Source organism: Sorex fumeus, unplaced genomic scaffold (assembly GCF_029834395.1).
Source record: "Sorex fumeus unplaced genomic scaffold, SorFum_2.1 ptg000047l, whole genome shotgun sequence".
Classification (NCBI taxonomy): Eukaryota; Metazoa; Chordata; class Mammalia; order Eulipotyphla; family Soricidae; genus Sorex; species Sorex fumeus.
In genome coordinates, this window is record NW_026606104.1 from 56,706,961 (window position 1) to 56,726,684 (window position 19,724).

The following is a 19,724-nucleotide window of genomic DNA, read 5'->3' on the forward strand; positions in this document are numbered from 1 at the left end:
ATTCTTCAAGTAAATGAGTTTTTACAAATGTCTGACAACACAAAGTAATTTTTGCAGAGAAAGTACCTACCCACTCAGTATATGTTTGCAGGTTTTAGTCTTTTTTTGGTTTTGTTTTGGGGACAAATCTAGTGGTGCTTATGGGTTACTCCTGGCTCTGCATTCAGGAATCATTCCTAGTGCGCTCAGGGGACCATATGGGATGCCTGGGATCAAACCAGGGTTGGCCTCCTTACAAGGTAAGTGTCCTACTTGCTATAGAATCAATACAACACCAGGCTTTCGTCTTTTTAGAGTAATTAATGTTACAGCCTTTGAAGTTTGACAGGTAAAGAATTCCACTTTTATCACTTATTCTATCACTTGTTAAGCTCATGAGTAAATTATTTAATTTCCTTGAGTTTTTTTAATGATAAAATCTAATTTGCATTTGATCATAAAAATAATTATTTTAATTTCCTAGCATATAAGGGATACTATCGCTGGAGCTATAGCACAGCAGGTAGGGCGTTTGCCTTGCATGCAGCCAACCCGGGTTCGATTCCTCTACCCCTCTCGGAGAGCCCGGCAAGCTACTGAGAGTATCTCGCCCGCATGGCAAAGCCTGGCAAGCTACCCATGATATATTCAATATGCCAAAAACAGTAACAACAAGTCTCACAAGGGAGATGTTACTGGTGCCCGCTCGAGCAAATCGATTAACAATGGGAGGACAGTGTTCCTTCATTGTTTTTTTTGCCAAAGACAAACTGTTCAGTCCTATAAAAAATTACCACAGCAGAATAGTTTTTTTCTGAACTCCCTTTGGTTAACAGGGTAACTAAGAGTCCATAGTGGATTGCTTTCAATTGCAATCAAACCAAAATCCCAATGATGATTCCACTTAATAGAGGGCAAAAGTGACCAAAGGATTACAGATTTTGATCTGTGTACTGAAACTCAATCTATGCAACTGCTGATGAATCTTCAAAATCATCTCAAGAATAAATGTAAATTTCTGAAGGAAAAAATGATATTAAAAGGAAACAGTGGGGGCTGGAGTGATAGCACAGCGGGTAGGGCGTTTGCCTTGCACGCAGCCAACATGGCCGACCCAGGTTCGATTCCCAGCATCCCATATGGTCCCCCGAGCACCGCCAGGAGTAATTCCTGAATGCATGAGCCAGGAGTAACTCCTGAGCATCGCCGGGTGTGACCCAAAAAGCAAAAAAAAAAAAAAAAAAAAAAAAAAAACAGTGGGCTGGGAATAGGTCAAAGGGTTAAAGCACATACTTTGCATGTGGAAGTCTCAGATTTGACCCTGGTATCATATGCATGGTTTCAATTACTGTCTAGAGTAGCCCCCAAAATAAATAAAAGGAAACAGTGACAGCAAACATTACCAAAAAGGGCTGTTATTATGTAAAATAATTTTTTTCTAACATTAGAACTACAAGTCATTTCAAGCTATATTTGGAGATAATCCTTAAGGGAGGAACTATACCAAAATTTCAATTTTATTCTAAAACCAAATTAAGAATTTGTGACAGGAAAAAGAAAATCAATTATTAAAAAAAATTAAAATGTTCAATTTTTAAAATATGTATTAGCTATACTTATTGTATTTGTAAAACATACAAGACAGTTTTAATTTTAGATTTTTTTTTAAGAAGTTTTTGGGTCACACCTAGCTATGCTGAAGGGCTCAAGGCCCCATTCTTTATTGTGACCTTAAGGTCAGGGAAACTGTGTGCCATGGTCAGTCTCAAACTAGGGTCAGCAGCATGCAAACCACGCACTTTAACTTCTGTACTATCTCTCTGGCCCGAATTTCAAATTTTAAGGTTCCAGTTATCTTCTTCGGTAACAAGGGCAGGAAAGGTGTGTGACATTAATATCTATTAAGAACTAAGTTTCAAGTTCTAAGTATCCTAAGAACTTGAAAGGATACCTAAGTATCCTAACTCTGTATTTTTTAATCTGATCTCATTTGATTCTCTAAAATCAACATTACTTTTTGTGTTTTGGGGCTACACCCAGCATTATTCAGGGCTTCCTCCTAGATCTGTGTTCAGGGATCATTCCCGGAAGGGCTTGGGAGACTATATGAGTGCCAGGAATTGAACCAGGTCAGCCAAAGGCAAGTGCCCTGCCTACTGTACTATCTCTCTGCCCCCCACCCCAAAAAAATTACGTTTGTGCTCTGTAAAAAGGGCAATACTTTCAGAGAAATTTAAGATTTATAACAAGAAGCTCATTCTCCTGAGAATTCAACTGCCTAAACAACGTTCAAGTTTTTTAATTGGTAAATATGCACTAGCACCACCAAGCATTTAGAAACCATTATTCAGAATAAAAATTTTATTTGGCCAATCAGGCAAGCTGAGGAATGGACCCATTCTGTTCAACTCCAAGAGGCTTGTCCACTTAAAATCAAGGTCTATTATATATACCCTAGAGTCCTGCAGTGCAAACACACCCATGTCTATGAGCAATGAAGTTGAACATCTCATAGAAATCATTTCCTTTCTTTGCAATCTATCATTCCAAGATGAGATACTTGTTAGGAATATGCAAGGAAAGGAAAAATTGTTGAAATCCACTGAATACTAAATGGAAGTTACTAGGCCAGGCATTTCATGTATGTATTCTTAATATGGGCTGGAGCGATAGCACAGCGGTGGGGCATTTGCCTTGCACTCAGCCAGCCCGGCCAAGCTGGGTTTGATTCTTCCGCCCCTCTCGGAAAGCCTGGGAAGCTACCAAGAGTATCTCGCCCGCGCGGCAAAGCCTGGCAAGCTCCCCCTGACGTATTCGATATGCCAAACACAGTAACAAGAAGTCTCAAAATGGAGACGTTGCTGGGCCCGCTCGAGCAGATCGATGAACAATGGGAGGACAGTGATAAAGAGCGATTCTTAATATAAGCCTGATAGCAATAATGTATACCGGAATATTTTAGTTCTATCTTTATATGTGAGAAAACAACACACCAAAGATCCTGAGTCATAATGAAAATTCAAACACATCTTTTTAACATAATCTATGCTCATTCTGTAATGTACACTGAATCACTAGATTATATACAGAATGAACCTTTCAAATGGTCACAAATTAAGTTACAAAAGGACAAAACAATAAAACCTCAAACTGACAATGATTGCTGCCTTCCTTCTATTACCACAATAATTTTTAATCAAAAAAATCTCCAGGTCAATCTATGGATTGAATTAATTACAACTCTAGGATTGTAGCAAGCAAAAAAGACAAGGCTTTCGGGACACACACACACACACACAGACACACACACACACACACACACCCCAAACACGCACATGCGCGCACTTCCCAATTAACAAAGCACAGATTCTAATTTATACTTCGTTAAATACAAGTCAGGAGACAAAAACTTACCAGAATTACAGGATACCTGTTGTGGGGGTGGGGGTGCCTGATGTGTTAACGTCTGATGCTGATGGTTCTGATGATGCTGTATATGCTGATGTGGAGAAGGATGCTGGGGGTGAGGGGACTGGAGCTGGCTGTGCTGCTGTGGATGTGGTGCTGGGTGCTGGGGGTGCTGGGGACGCTGCGGATGCTGTGGTAAGCCATGTGGTCGATGGGGTGGATGTGGAGACGGCTGAGTGTGCATCTGGGGGTGGGGCAGCGAGACCTGTGCAACTGAATTGCTGCCCGTAGTACTGAGGCTGCTGCCATGGCTGTTGGACAGGCCGCTTTGGTTGCTGTGTGGGTGAGAGCTCACTGTACTGCTAGGTGAGTGCTGATAGGAACATGAAGTGTGGGACTGCTGGGAAGGTTCAGAAGGGATGTTCATCAAGCCTGAAAAAAGAGAGAGCAAGAACATTCAATTAAACATTTGCAAAATTATTTAAATAGCAAAAGCAGGAAGTTAGCAAGTGCTGATGGAACATCCACCATATGCTGGGCTCAGGCATTAATGAAAAGAGAACATCACACCCTAAGCAGCAGCTCATGGTCAAAAACTGACGCAGAAACTGGGAACACTGGTGCTGGAAAACGTACACTGGTGGAGGGAGGGGTGTTGGAACACTGAATGACTGAAACCTAATCATGAACAGCTTTGTAAGGGACTATCTCAGTGATTCAATTAAAACAAAACTTGAAAAAATGAAAGTCTGCCAAACAATGTAACAACTACTGAGATCAAAGTACAGAGAGGGATGCAGAATCTTTGCTTTAGCCCAGTTAGCTAAGAAGTGGTTTGAGACAGAGAAGACTTCCTTGAATTCAGTATCTGAGAGTAGTCTTCCAAAATAAGTAAGTGTTAGGGGGTAGGTGGAGAAGATGGTGGGTTAAATTCAGACCGTTTTCTGTAGAAAGATTTGACAGAGAGGATATAATTAATTACACAGCTACTCCCGCTCTTTGTTTTCTCCAAAAGCTTTGTCTTAAGTTGCTAGGATCTTTTAAGACCAAGCAAAAAGCGAAAAAGTCATCCCCACTGTCTTTTACCTAACATCCATGGACCATTCTTTATAAAGTTTAGGGGGCTCAGATCAGATACTCTATAGCACCAGAGAGTAAGAGATTGAAGCCTCTGCACTGCCATTTTTATATTTGGTAGTTTCAAAAAGTTATCAACCTCTCCAAGCCACAATTACCTCAACTGTAAATGGGTATGATGACTGGACCTCCTTCAGAGTTGTAAGGAGTAAGTGCCATGGGCAAATGCCGGCTGCAGGCTAAAAAGCTCAGGAAATGCTAGCTATTATGATGATTGGGCCAGAAGTGCCTAATGTTAAAAATAATATGTATTTGCTTTGCAGGCCGAACTCATTTTAATAATCTATTGCAACATCTGGTTCTGCATAAGCAGGCTATTTTCAGATACAAAGGAATGGCTCAGACAATATTTTGTTGAATCAGTCACAAGAAAAAGTGTACTAAGTTAAAAAAAAAAAAACCCATAGCATAGTATCAATCAATTAAAATCTTACACTAGTAGAACTGTATTTAAATACATCTTTTTTTTAAAATTTTTTAAAAATTTTTTTCTTTTTTTATTAGTGAAAAACCATGAGGTACAGTTATAGGCTTACAAATTTTGTGCTTGGGTTTCAGTTATACAATGATCAAGTGCCCATCCCTCCATCAGTGCCCGTCATCCATCCCCACGGGTCCCAGCAACCCCCCCCCCCCCAACCCTCATCCCCCCCGCCCCGTCCCATCCTGCCTCTGTGGCAGGGTATTCCCCCTTGTTCTCTCTCTCTTCTTTTGGGTACTGTGTTTTGCAAGAGAGGCTTTGAGTGGCAATCATGTTTGGTCTATCGACTACTTTTAGCATGCTTCTCCCACCCTGGGAGGGCCCTCACAACACCCTTCATTTGGTGCTCTCTTCTCTATCTGAGCTTCCTTTTCACCTAGAGCCTGTGGCTGGCCTTCCATTCATAGAGCAAAATTCCTGGTACTAATCTCAGCCATTCCTGGGTGTTAATCTCCCTTTTTGTTGCTTTATATTTAAATACATCTTAAGATGTATTCGTGTGTGTGTGTGTGTGTGTGTGTGTGCGCGCGTGCGTGTGCGTGTGTATACACGTACATATAACTCAAAAAAGTTTGCTTTGAATCATTGGTGGTGGAGAATGGGCACTGGTAGAGAGATGGATACACGATCATTGTGTGACTGAAATGCAAGCACGAAAATTTCTAAATCTGTAACTACTCCATGGTGATTCACTAATAAAAAAAAAAAGTTTGCTTTGATTACAGCTACCAGAAATTTGGACATGAAATGTCCAAACAGACAGCAAGGCTTTATTTTGTTATTTCAGCTTCTCCTTACATTTTAAAAGCTGTACTTAGGTATTTATTATTGTTACTTTGGGGCTATCCAGCTGTGGGGAGAAAGCAGTGCTGCAAAGAAGGCTGCGTTTTGTGGCATCTTTTATGTGTTCCACCAAGATAAGTTAAGAATCAAGACAGGTTAAGAATTATGACCCAGTTGTCACATCATCTGAATAAATGTTTTCTTTTCAAATTAAAATTAAAAAACCTACAAAGTTAATGTTTTACAGGAAAAACAGTTAAAAGCTCTTTTCCTTCGTACTAGAAAAGTCATTTAAAGGGACGCTAGGGTTTGCAAAGCACGTGCTCCAGGCCCTGAGCCCTCTCTGGCTCCCTGATATAGTCTAAATTTTCAATTTCAAATTATTTTGAGAAAAAAATAAGACCTTCTTTGTATTCTTTAAATAGAAAGCTTATGATTAAAGGGCATATAAATGTTTAAACAGAAAAAGCAACTTACTATATTGAGCTGCTGATACTCATCAATGTAACATATGTAATACACTGACATTCATAATATGTGAGGATGATCAGTATTAAGATGTAAATCTCACAAAGGTAAGGATATATATCTGTTCTGTTTATTGCTAAGAACAGATAAAAGTTCTGAGTTAGGGCATAAATAACTAATCTACAAATAACCTAACAAAATAAGTAGAAAATACTAGTAGAGTTCTCAATAATTTCTGATACTGATCTACGCAGGAAAGGCAATGCAACATCTTGATTCTATCATGAACAAAATTAAACCAACAGCTAATGGGAGAGTAACCTGTCACAACAAAAATCTAGCGCTTGACTGAAATTAATACCACACCTCCACCAAACTCACCTTTCATATTAAAATTTGATTTAAATGTTATTTCGTGAAACAGTGACAATTCGCCAATGTGCATGAGATGAACATGAGATTAAAAGCTCACTTGAAGAAGTCGCAAAGTTGGGGCCGAAGCAAATAGTACAGCTGGAAGGACATTTGCCTTGCATACAGCCAACCCAGGTTCAATTCCCGGCTTCCACAAGGCCCAGCAGCAAGGCCAAGGGTAATTCCTTGAGTGCAAAGGCAGGAGTAACCCCTGAGCACCTCTGGGTGTGACTCAAAAATCGGGGAAGGGCGGGGGGAACGCGCAAGGCGGGAAGTAAGTTGCAAATTTGCTGCTGTCATATTCTAATAGTTACCTTTTTGTCAGGACTAGTCAGAAGAGAAAAGCAGGGCTTATCTATTCTTGTGGTGTAACATTTACCAAACACTTAACATGCCTGACATCACTAATTAACCATGGCAGTATTTCCACATGGCACAGATGCAGAGTCAAAATTCTTCACTCCGCTGCTCTACGATACCTATCTTTTAATCAAGTAAAGTAAAGCAGACATGCAGGATGAAATTTATCTGTCATTTCGGTGCTATAATATATACTCACTGCAGAATAAAAGGGAACAAAGAGCGTAACAAAAATATCTAATTGTGATCAGGATAATAATACTCTAACAATGAGGAAATTTAACAGCTGCTGTGTGAAATAATTCTTTGAAGCTTTCAATAAAATTTTACAAAAAGAGAAGCATTAAAAAACTCACCTTGTTGACTAAGTGACTGCTCAAAAACTGATTTATAGAGGCTTCGAAATGAGGCACTGAGATCATCAAAATTATACTCTGAAAAAAGTAGCTGTTTGTCTCGTTCCGGAAGGTTGTACTGTGGCTGCTGTTGAGAAGTTAATGTCTGAGAGACTGGCTCTGGATGGTTTGTCACCTAATATCAAAAAAAAGTTAATAACTTGGCAACTTTACAACAACATAGGTTTTTTACCGAAAATATGGACGTAAAAACACCATTAGTTTTTACTCCAATCCCTGCCTTTGGCTTTCCTACTGTTTTCTTAAGATGGGTACACAAAATAGACAGCAATGTTCATTTGAGTCTAAAGGAACCATAGAAATCTAATCCAACTTCTACATTTCACAGACAAGGGGGAGAAAAGTTGAAAGACGTTAAATGACTTGCTCAAAATTAAACAAATAAATGAGTCAGACCTAGCACCCTTTCAGTTCCTGCTGAATCTTCCTCTTGATTTGTACAGAAGCAATTTCATCTCAAACTACTATATTGCTAAGCAACTAATTCTTCTAAATCACTTGTTCAATTACTCTTTTGTTCTGTTTTAGGGGCCACGCTTGGCAGTGCTCAGGCTTATTCCTGGCTCAGGTACTTCTGGCAGTGGCTTATTGCAGTCTGGGAATCAAACCAGTGCGCACTATGTACAAAGCAAAAGTCTTAATCCCTGTACTATCTCTCTGGCCCTCAATTCCTCTATAGGTATATAAATATTCCATTTTCCCCCTTGGCCATACCTGGCGATACTCAGGGATCATTCCTGACAGGGTCTGGGGGACGATCTGGGGTGCCAGGGATTGAGCCCGGTTGGCTGCATGCAGGACAAGTACCTTGCTGTACTATCATTCCTGCCCCAAACACAAATACTCTTGGTACTGTTGACTGATTATATGACATTGTCTAAAGCTATAGGAGCTTTATTACACATAGTTTTCATTTCTAATAGATTTTATAAATAAAACTAAAGGGAAGTGAGAAATGAGGGGTAAAAGATAAATAAGTTTCTGAGAAAACCAATAAATCACCCTTGAAAAATGCAGGATAAAAAATATAACATAAACACCTAAGAAAATAAGAATGGTCTTTAAAGGCAGCACAACCAGAAATGAAAACATTCTGGTGCTCCAGTCTCACTGACAGAATGACAGTCTTGAAACATGATATACAACAAGTTAAACCAACAAGGAGCAAACTCTCACCTATCATTTCTAGTTCACATTCCTACCTCGTGGTATGTGGCCACAGGGCAGTTTTTCATCCCCTCTATCTCAAAGGAATTCTCATCTGACTCCCTGTTTCCAGTGAAGCATGGTACTTCATACTTTACTCCCTGAAGAAATAACATGACTGTTTTAATTTATGTCTTAAGTAATTTCTCTCTTTTCAGAAAAAGCACCTTTAAACAAGTGTAGAATGCTTTCTAAGCTCTTTAGCAAAGAGTATGTATAATTTCACAGATGAATAAAAATTTACCTTAACATTTTATTTATAATCCCCAAACTATACAACCTCAAAACTATTCCTTTCGATGTATCTTATTTCTCTGCTACAGTATTTTTATGAGTGATAACCTGAAATTTAGTGATGTAACCTGATATAGATCAAAGTGAAAGCCCCCCCACCCCAATTTTTCTTGAAACAGTAACCCCTTAAAACTCTTCGTAAACATGCTTTGGTACTATTCTAGTTTCTGAAAAATTACAAAGAATTCTTAATTTCACCTTAAATACTGTCTTCTTTTACATGCATATAGATGCAGATACAGGTATCGACATTACAAGTTAAGGGCGAAACCTGGGGGTCCCGAGACTACTCCCAACTTAGTGCTTGGGAGTAGCTTCTGCTGTTGGGGGACCATGAAGTGCTGAGATCAATTATGGGCCTCCCGTGTGCAAAGCACATGTACCAGCCCACTGAGCAATCCCTCTCACACAACATACTTTATTCTTTATCTGTTTCTTCTACATTCTGGGATAATATTTAATTCCCCATCCCAGGCTCCAGAGCATGGCAATAGTTCCGCAGTTCTTTTTTCTTTCTACATTCAATTTAACATTGTTTTATTGTTATTTCTGTTTGGGGGCCATACTCAGCAGTGCTCAGGGGACCACATGGGGTTTGGGGTTCTACTCACAATGGCAGCATACAAAGCAAATACTCCATCCACAGATTTGTACCCATCCAAAGCAAATGTCTAATACATAGATTTCTTTTGTATAGGGCTGGAGCGATAGCACAGCAGTAGGGCATTCGCCTTGCGCACGGCCGGTCCGGCAAAGCCGGGTTCTATTCCTCCGCCCCTCTTGGAGAGTCCGGCAAGCTACCGAGAGTATCTTGCCCGCACGGCAAAGCCTGGCAAGCTACCCGTGATGTATTCAATATGCCAAACACAGTAACAACAAGTCTCACAATGGGGCCCGCTCAAGCAAATCGATGACAGTGGAGGACAGTGCTACAGGGGTCACCCTCAATGTGCAGTGGCCAGCAGGGTCAGACCAAGGGATGAGGTGGGGGAAGACCTGCTGGTGACTGAATTCAGCCAGACACGTGGTAGGTGTGTGGCTCTTACCATGCAAGGTATTTCCCCAATTCTCACTTTGATTTTAGTTCTGCTCTCTAGTTTCCCTTGTATTATTTTCTTATCTCAGTCACCTTGACCACTCCCTCTATATCTTTGCCCCCCCCCCTTTTTTTGCAGTATTTCAGCTATTTGCTCATCAAGAATAAAGAGTGGTCCAGTAAGATAAAATTTATCCCAGTGAAAGGTGTGTATGTGGCTCCTGGGCTCTGTTTCCTATTGAGAAGAATAGGTGCCATTTGACTTGAAAACAATTATCAAAGTATAATGTGTCTTGAAATAAATTTGTTATATGCCTGCCACGGGGGCAGGCTAGGGGATGGGAGGGACTCTAGGAGCACTAGTGGTGGGATTGGTGTTGCAAAATTGTATGCTTGAAACAATTATATTATCAATAGCTTTGTAAATTATTGAAAAGACAAGACAAAACAAGACAAGAATTATAAGATAATTCAAGAATCATGTCCTTTTAATGGGTGCCAAAATCACCACTGGTTTATAGCACAGCTTTGTTTTCCAAAACCAAAACTGAAAAATGTAACACAGGACAAAAACTGAGTACTTGAGGCAACCCTAGAAGAATACCTTTCTAAGGATCTCTAGCTGGAAAATAAGGCACACATCTTCTAAATTCCCTTAGCAAAGACTATAAATATCCTCAAATACTGAGCTCTGCTAAATAAAGGCATATTTCCTCTTCTATTCTAATCGCTTTTCATTTGGACATAGAAAGAATAGAGCTGAAGTACAAAGCATGATACAATTAATCATATATTTTGAACCTAATTTGGTAAAATATAAGCACCCAATTAAAATAACAGAAATCGGTTCAACTTATCTAAGTTAATGGGTGAAATACATTTTCCACTTTTCGTTTGCATTTTAATTACATTTCATTTAGTTTTGAACACTAAAGGTAAACTCACTTCACCAAGACTTACCGGTGTATAACTATGCACACTTCCAACACTGTTCAAATTAACAGATGCCAAACTCTGGTCTGAGAGACTGTTGTTAAGGCTACTTCGGGGGCTATCACTACCATCTTGATCAGTGTTGTACAATGTTACCTAGAATGGAAAGTAACATTTGAATAAGAAAGTTCCCACTCCCCTAACCCCTGGCCCATGTTGCCAGATACCAAGTATTGGAGGTGTAACACTGAACAACACAAACCACCCCCTCTCAGTGAGCCACATGAACCACCTCTAAGGAGTACTTTTTGGTTTGGGGGTGGTCGTTTAGCCATACCTGGTGGTGTTCAGGGCTTACTCTTTGTTCTGTGCTTAGGGATCACTCCTGGTGAGGATCAGGGGACTGTATGAGGTGCCGGGGATCAAACCTGGGTTGGGTGTCTACAAGGTAAGAGAGTCCTATCCAGTGCATACTATCACTCCAGCACCTAAGAGCAGTATCATTTTTAAAGCTACTTTAAAAAATATAAGTAAGGGGACAGTATGTGACAGAAGACAACATATCAATGGTCTTTCCTTTTGCTGCTTACCCACTCTAACTCCACACTATTAATCATTAATTACTTGTTAACCAGTACTTTACTTTCAAATTAAGATAAATTTAAAGTCAAGTGTGAGTACCTGTCCAGTGGTAGTTAAATTTAACTTGCTACCAAGTTATAATTAACATTTAGTTAAAGGGGACTATATAGATTTTACTGTTAAGTCTACAATGTCTTCTTTTTTTTTTTTTTGGCTGCTTTTTAGATCATACTTGGTGATGCACAAGGGTTACTCCTGGCTCTGCACTCAGAATTTACTCCTGGCAGTGCTCGGGGAACCATATGGAATGCTGGGAATCGAACCTGGGTTGGCCATGTGCAAGGCAAACGCCCTACCACTGTACTATCGCTCCAGCCCCTACAGTGTCTTTTTTTACTTGGTTTTTAGTGACACAAGAGAGTTTTTATTGAATGAAAATTACTTACAAAGATGTGAGGGGAGAGCAGGGAAGAAATATGTGCTCAGGAGAGAATACGAGCTTGAAAGAGCAAGCAAAAAGACAGAGACAAGGAAGTGAGATACATGTTCAAGAAAGAACGTCGGCTTAAAGAAGAAAGCCACAATATGTATTTATTTCTAATCAAACTTCAAATTAAGCTATCATTCACTTCAATCAAAATCTTAAACACCAAAGAACACAAAGAAAAGATCACAGGCTTCAAAGTGCTTATAATGCCTGAAACTGGAAATGCAACGCATTTGCAAAATCACAAAAGTGTGATCTAAATTTTAAAATAACATTACTATGTATCTATGTATATCAGATGTGAAACTATATACCAAGTTATTACTAGGCAGGAGATTGGGTATTTTTAATAATACTATACCTTATAATAACCATTGTAATTTTTAAATAGAAACAAAAAGTTGGAGCGATAGCACAGCGGTAGGGCGTTCGCCTTACAAGCGGCCAACATGGCCGACCCGAGTTCGATTCCTCCGCCCCTCTCGGAGAGCCCGGCAAGCTACCGAGAGTATTCGATATGCCAGACACAGTAACAACAAAGTCTCCAATGGAGACGTTACTGGGCCCGCTTGAGCAAATCGACGATCAACGGGAGGGCCTTTACCTTTTTTTTATCAAAAAAAAAAAGAAAACTCTAGGGGTCAGGAAGATGATTCAAATGGCTGGAGAGCACACTCTACATGCAGAACTCTGGGGCTTAATCTCCAAAATAATATGGTCCCCTGAGCATGTAGCCAGCCCCCATAATCACTTCCCAGCCCTCAAAAAAAAAAAAACCTATGACTGGAGAGATAGCAAAAAAGATTCTTGCATACAGCCAACACAGTACAATTCCTGGCACATATGGCTCCCCCAAGCACATATGGGGGCGTTGGGGCAGAGAGAGCAAGAAAAAGGGAGCAGAGAAAGGGAACTAGCCTAATTTTTCCTCAAGGTTCTATTCAAATGCTATTACCAACTTGTGTCCCCACTTCCAGGTCTGTATATTTGCATTTTGGTCTGATTTACAGAGATCATATCTAGTGGGGCTGGGCCGGCAGAGTAGGACCATTCCAGGGATGTTCAATCCTACACTTCACACCTGATGGTGTGACGTTCAGAGGTCCATGAAGGACATCTCAGTAATGCTCAAGAGACACCAGGGCCACATAAGAGGTTCTCAGGTGATAAGATGCTTGGGATCCAGTTCAGGGCCGCACACATGATAAGCATGTGCTCTATCACTTGAATTGTCACTGGCCTCTAAATCAAAAATGTTTAAGAGTGGGTGGGGGTGGGTAATACCCAGCTGTGCTCAGGACTTTCTTGACTCAGCACTCAAGGATCCCTCCTGGTAGGCTTGGGGAACCATATGGAGTCCCATGGATCGAACCTGGGTCGGCTGGGTGCAAGGCAAGTGCTTACCCACTGTCTAGCTCCTGTAATTCATGTTTATCAACATTTTTTCCTACTTATAAATGGTAAGCTCCTTGAGTTCCAAATAATCACAAACAACTGTGTTTTCTACCTAGTAAACTGTGTTTGCTGAATTAATTGAATGGGCTATCACCATCCTATGTATGTCCATGCATAAAATAGGGTTACTCGATGCTCAAAGCCACTGGCCCAGAGATGGCAAATATGTAGAAGACTAAGCACAGGCTTCTAAGCATACATAAGGCAAATCAAACCACCACACATTCACATCAGCTAAGCACAATTATGATTCTAGGAAAAAAGGAGGAAAGATAATACTGAAAAATATGAGGGGAAATAAACCTGTGGAAAAAAATTTTCTGGTAAACAACTTCAATGTTAATTTCCATTAAATACATCCACTTGATATGAATGCAGAGCCAGGAATGCGACACCTGCCTACTGCTAGAGACCCTGGGTTCAATTCTCAGTACTGTCCCACTATCACCACAAAATAAATAATACCTATGGGATCCTAGGAGTAATCAAGAGCCACGAAATGTAGTATCAATAAGTTATAACAGCATATGGGTCATTTTCTTGGCTGCATATCTCCTTCTGTCCTTGATCAGTTATCTATTACTCAGGTCAGAAATACTATTCCATCATACTGGACAAGTGCTTCCTTCTATTTAATTCATTTGGAAGGATAATAAGCATTTCAGTGAAAACATAGAAAGTACACCATTAAATAGTTTGTAACAAAAGGAACATATCCATGTGATTACCACTCACATCAAAGTAGAGACCAAGTGGTGCCAAGGATTGAACCCAGATGGGCTACATGCAAGGCAAGCACTTTGGCCCTTGTATTATTTCTCCAGCCATTCCACAAATGAGTTTTGAAACAAATTATAGTATGAAAAATATTGGTTCATGAAATTATGGATAGTTTCCAAATACTGATAAATTTTATGAGATTTAAAATGAACATATCATACTTGTCTACACCATTATCTCCTTAGACTATTAGATCCTCTCAGAATCACTGTAATGGATGTTTTCCAGAACCTATTTTTTTTGCTTAAATTTTATCAATGGCAAGCAACAGTGTCAACTGCTACCCTTGAGATGACAGACTCACTTGTTCTTTTCCTATTTTTCTTGTTTGTTTGGGGGAGGTGGGCGTGACAACACAAGCAGTGTTCAGTTGAGTCCCAAGGCCAGTCCCAGCAATACTCAGTCTGGTATATTGCTGGGGTTCAGCAATTTCGCTGAAGATCACCTGGACCATTCCAGTGATGCTCAGGGAACCATCTGCTGTCAGGAATCAAACTCAGGACCTCCACAGGCATGAATCCCAGGCTGGTCCCTCACCATGATTATTTTCAAGAAAATAATTGCCAAATTCCCAAATCTAAACAATTAATCAACTGTTCCTTTAAGTAAAAACAATGATCCACTAATAAAACAATTATTTAAACATCCAATTCAAAGAATCACATACATGCTTTCTTGGAAGACCAACTTTGGTATTTAGTATAAAGTTATACACATACTTCTCATTTATTATACGGAATATGTAAAAGGCCTGGGTTCAGAGAGAGAGTACAGGAGTTATATGAAGCCGACCCTCGTTTGATCCCAGCACAGCACGGTCTCAAATTCCACAAGAAGTGGCAGTGGGAAGGGATGACTCTCCAGCACCAGTGGGTGTAGCTTAAAATGCCACCCCTCCAAAAAAGTATTGAAAAGGTCTGTACTCAAACATCACAATATCATTTTATTTCTATACTTAATATTCTTATGACTAGCATCTTACATATTTAATCTAAAGGGTAGATGGCAGTAATGAATCCAATGACTACTAGTAGTTAGGTGTCATTGCCTTAACCTGTGCTAATATTTATGTTCCTTTTTGTCAGATCAGCAAACAAATATAAATGGCAAATAATAAATCAAGTTTTATTCTCATTAAACCATAAAGGATCTAGGTTAGCCAGGAGTCCAGAACCAATATACACTGCAGCATCTAGAAGGTCCTCTTGCAACCATCATTCACTAGCTAGTCATTATTCAGTCCTATCCCCTGTACCAAGTAACCATATGCAAATTTTGGATTCATTTCTTATTTTTGTGCTAATTATAAATGGAATCATACAATATATCTTTAAGTCCTTCTGCAGGAAATTTGCTAAATGATCACACAAAAGCTTCCTTTCTATTGCATTAATATCTATTCTTAGTTGTTACTTTGTTCCTTTTTAAGAAATTCTCTTTATTCTTTTTATTCAATTAAACATTTTGTTTTAGAGGTGGGGAGATAGCTCCATGGGCTGGAGTTTATGCAATGCATCAGAGAACCCCTGCATTCAATTCCAGGTACCATATCACCACGTCAAAGCACTAAATCATTAGCCCACTGCAGCAGGCTATGGCCAAGAGCAGACACTCAGGCTCCCTTAAGAGGCACCCTTCCCTTCTGAAAAAGAACTGTTATCATTTATTTCTATGTCTCAAATTAGTCTGGAATTGTTTTTCTGCTTTCGGACACGTCTAGTAGTGCTTGGGTAACAGTCTTGACTAGGTGCTTAGGGACCAGGCAGTAACAGGATAGAACCCAGCATGGAAAGCAAAGAATGAGCTCTAGTTCTTTGAGCTATTTTCCCAGCCTAGAGTTAACTTCTATACAAGAAAATTTGAACTTTCCCATTTATTAAGCACAGTTTAATTATCACTGAATTTCGTTTCATAAGTCTATTTTTATGCCAACATTACACATTTAATTATTAGAATTCTAGTAGATATTTAAAAGTATACAGTTTTCTTTTTCATTATAGTATTTTTCTCTAATACTATTTGACATCTGATTCACATCTTTTAAACTCTCTATCTCCACATATATATTTATTTTAAAACTAGCTAGTCACTTTTATTACTCCTTTCCATATCCTATTGTACCCTGCAATTATTTGGTTGGGTGGGTCACATTAAATATCAATTTACGGAAAAATTAACTTGCAATTATTGAGAATACATGTCCATTTATTTATATCTTTATTTTTTCTCAAATTTTTTCATAGTTTCATAATGTTATGTTTTACGTTGTGCTAATCTAACCTGGTTCATAGTTTCATGTTGTGCTAATCTAACCTGGAGTACAGTGGGTACGGCACATACCTTGCACACCAACGATCAAATCAAGCCCAGGTTTGATCTCTAGCACCCCAAGTGGTACCCCCAAGCCCTGCCAGAAGTGATCTCCTGAGCACAGAGGCTGGATAAAGCACTGAGCACCTCCAGATGTGGCTTCCCCCCACCCCCACAAAAGCTGTTTTTTCAGTTCATTGTTCAACTTCTAAACTTCATTATAGTATTATGGCTAGTACACAGAAATATAACTGACCTCTAAAGTCAAACACTGATCTTATATGAAGGCTTGATAAATCCACTAATTCTCATTGTTTTCTGGTTGGAGGATCACACCCAGTGGAACTCCAGGGCTAATTTCCCAGCTGAGGCTGGGGCATGGGGTGGAGGGTGTAAGGGGAACATGCAGCTGCTCCATCAAACCCAGGCTTCCCCTGGCATATTTGCACAACAGCCCTTTGAGTCAGAGCAACGTGAATGTTACCCTGTTGGTTGCTGGGTATTTCTGTATTCCTTCAAATGTTGAAATTTACTCTGAAACATAATTAAATTACTGGAAGTACTGACACATTATAGTACACATTATAGTACATTACAGGAAATACTGACACATCCTCTAATGAATGGAATTTGACGAATCCTGACATAAAAGGGCACAAACAGGGCCGGAAGGTTAAGGCTCATGCCCTGAGGAACTCCAGCTCAGCCCTCGGCACCATAGAGTTCCCCCAAGTATCACGAGCATAGCCATGGAGCCCCCCAAGCACCACTGGTATGGCTTGGAAAATCACCAGTACTGCAGGGCCCAACAGCACCACATCTTAGGGCCCTCGCACTGAACTGCTGGCCTGGTTGGCTGAGAATCACAGAAGTGGTCCAATGGGTTCCTGATCACTGCTTGGGAGGTAACCCCACACCCCAAAATAAAAGGCTAGAAAAGATTTCATTTTTATGAAATGTCCAGAAAATAGATTGATTCCTGGGTGGGGGCAGGAGTGATTAATGTCAATAAGCACAGTGCTTTCCTTTAGAAAAACATGAAAATGCTCTGAAATTGGATGACATTAATGATAGCACAATCTTGTGTTCTTCCTTGATGTATAATGAAGGTATGACCCAATAAACCATCATAAACTAAAGCAGCATATGTAGGGGAAAAATGCATTTAATATGGCTAACCTATTGGACATCACCTTGCGTCCCTTAAATGTGCTCAGAATAATTACATTACAGTTGGGCAATTTTGAATTTTGATTCATCCCTGGCTGGCAATACACAAGACAAAGTCCTGGTGCTAGGCAGTGGCAGTAAGTTGAAGCTCTCAGTTATGCAATCACGAGGGCAAACTATCAACACTATTCAGCAAGTGTTTCCCAAAGTAGATGACATCACCTCCAAGCAGGGGTACACTGGAAGGATTCAGCAGGCGAGGGGAGAGCTACCAGTAGTAGCCTCAGGTACAATTCCAGGGTGTTTTCTGTTTACTTAGAGAAGGTTCATTTTCAAAGGCGCACTGAGTAATTTTTTTTCCTGGAAAAGGGATGGTTGGCCAAATAAGTTTGGAAACCTCTATAATAAACTATGTTGTGACTATTTTTTAGATAATGTATTTTGTGTTTGAACATCCTACCAAAAAGTCCACAAAAAGTATGACTTCCACTGAATTCCTATCACTTTAACATGATCAAGAATTTTTTATTATGTTAAGCCACCATAAATTAGAATTGATTATATACTGAAATAACAAAAATTTAGTAATTAAAAAAGGGTAATGTGTGGTCACTGGATAACTTAAAATCTTCATTAAATAAGGTATACAGGTTCTTTGCAACTTAAGCAAAGAAACATATAACAAAAGCAGGTTTTTGAATATTGTGCTTTCGTTTAATACCAGCCATGATTTCTCCCCCCTTCATCAATGTTAAAACAAAACAAGACAGAATGAAATGATATTAATAAAGGACATGTAAGTCAGAGAGATACATACAGTAAAACCTTGGGTGCCCAAATCAATATCCAGGACTACATATGGTCTCAAGACTTCCAGGAGCACAGAGTCAGGAGAAAACGCTGCAATGCCAGGTGTGGCCCCCTCCAAAAGACATGCTGTATATCTAAAATTAAACTTGCTTTTGCTTGAGGGCTTTTGCCTGCCTCTGTGCTCAGTGATAACTTCTGGTGGGATTGGGGGACTGACCATGCCGGATGCCGAGGACCAAACCAGCGTTGGCCATGTGCAATGCAGGTGACCTAATTGCTGTACGATCTTTCTGGGCCCTAAATTTCAGTATTTCAGTTTTGTTAAAAATAGCTTGATTCTCTGGGATATATTCCCAGGAGTGGTATTGCTGGGTCAAATGGGAGCTCAATTTCTAATTTTTTGAGAATCGTCCGGACTGTTTTCCAAAAGGGCTGAATCACTCGGCATTCCCACCAGCAGTGAAGGAGGGTCCCTTTCTCGCCACATCTGCGCCAGCACCGGTTTGTTGCTTTTGTTCTCATGGATGTGGGCCGGGTATTTGATCATTGTTTAATTGAAACCCAAGCACAAAAATTTGTAAGTTTACAACTGTACCTCATGGTGCCTCACTAATAAAAATTAAATAAATAAAAATAAAGAGCTAAAAGGAGCAGCACACACAAAAAAATCCTACATCTTTAGTTTATGTGCATATTGGAACTCTAATATTTTTCTAATGTTAATGTTTTCTCAATAATACCTGATATTTTACTGAGTGATTAAATGTGATAATATATGTAAAAAATAGCTTGATTCTACTGGGTTATGCTTTTAGGACACATATATATCAGACAGATATTCTAAATACTCTAGAATTAATTTTATCTTACCACTGAGTACCAACTAGTCTGTGAATTATAAAGCATTTTGCTCTGGTGGTAACAATAACTATAATTAGTTGGAAAAGAGTCTCAACGGATTATCCAAATTGATTCAAGTGGTTCTTTCTCTACCCTCAACTACCTCCGTATGATGGCTGCACTAGCTGAAGACCCAACAGGGCCTCTGCACATCTCAGGAGTTCTCTGTGCACGCAGCTCTCTCCACTTCCGTGTGCTGCTGCTCTGTGAACTCGAGCCACCTTGGAGGCCATAATATCCCCGCTCTAACACATCGACTCAGGCAAATCTCTAGCTGCTGAAAATCTCCAGGCAGTAAACTTTAAGAACAGTGAA

General features: G+C 39.7%; 1 protein-coding gene across 4 annotated transcripts in view; it reads right to left on the reverse strand.

The window, feature by feature from the left end:
• FOXJ3 (forkhead box J3) overlaps positions 1-19,724 on the reverse strand; it is a 133,316-nt gene that overhangs the window by 12,938 nt on the left and 100,654 nt on the right. For 3 of the 4 annotated variants that reach the window (XM_056123079.1, XM_056123080.1, XM_056123078.1), the window contains 3 exons: positions 10,943-11,071; positions 7,387-7,561; positions 3,394-3,819 (listed from right to left, as the gene is read on the reverse strand). In XM_056123079.1, coding sequence (XP_055979054.1) covers positions 3,394-3,819; positions 7,387-7,561; positions 10,943-11,071 — 730 coding nt within the window. The remainder of the gene's footprint in view (positions 1-3,393; positions 3,820-7,386; positions 7,562-10,942; positions 11,072-19,724) is intronic. The other variant, XM_056123082.1, reaches the window with a different exon arrangement.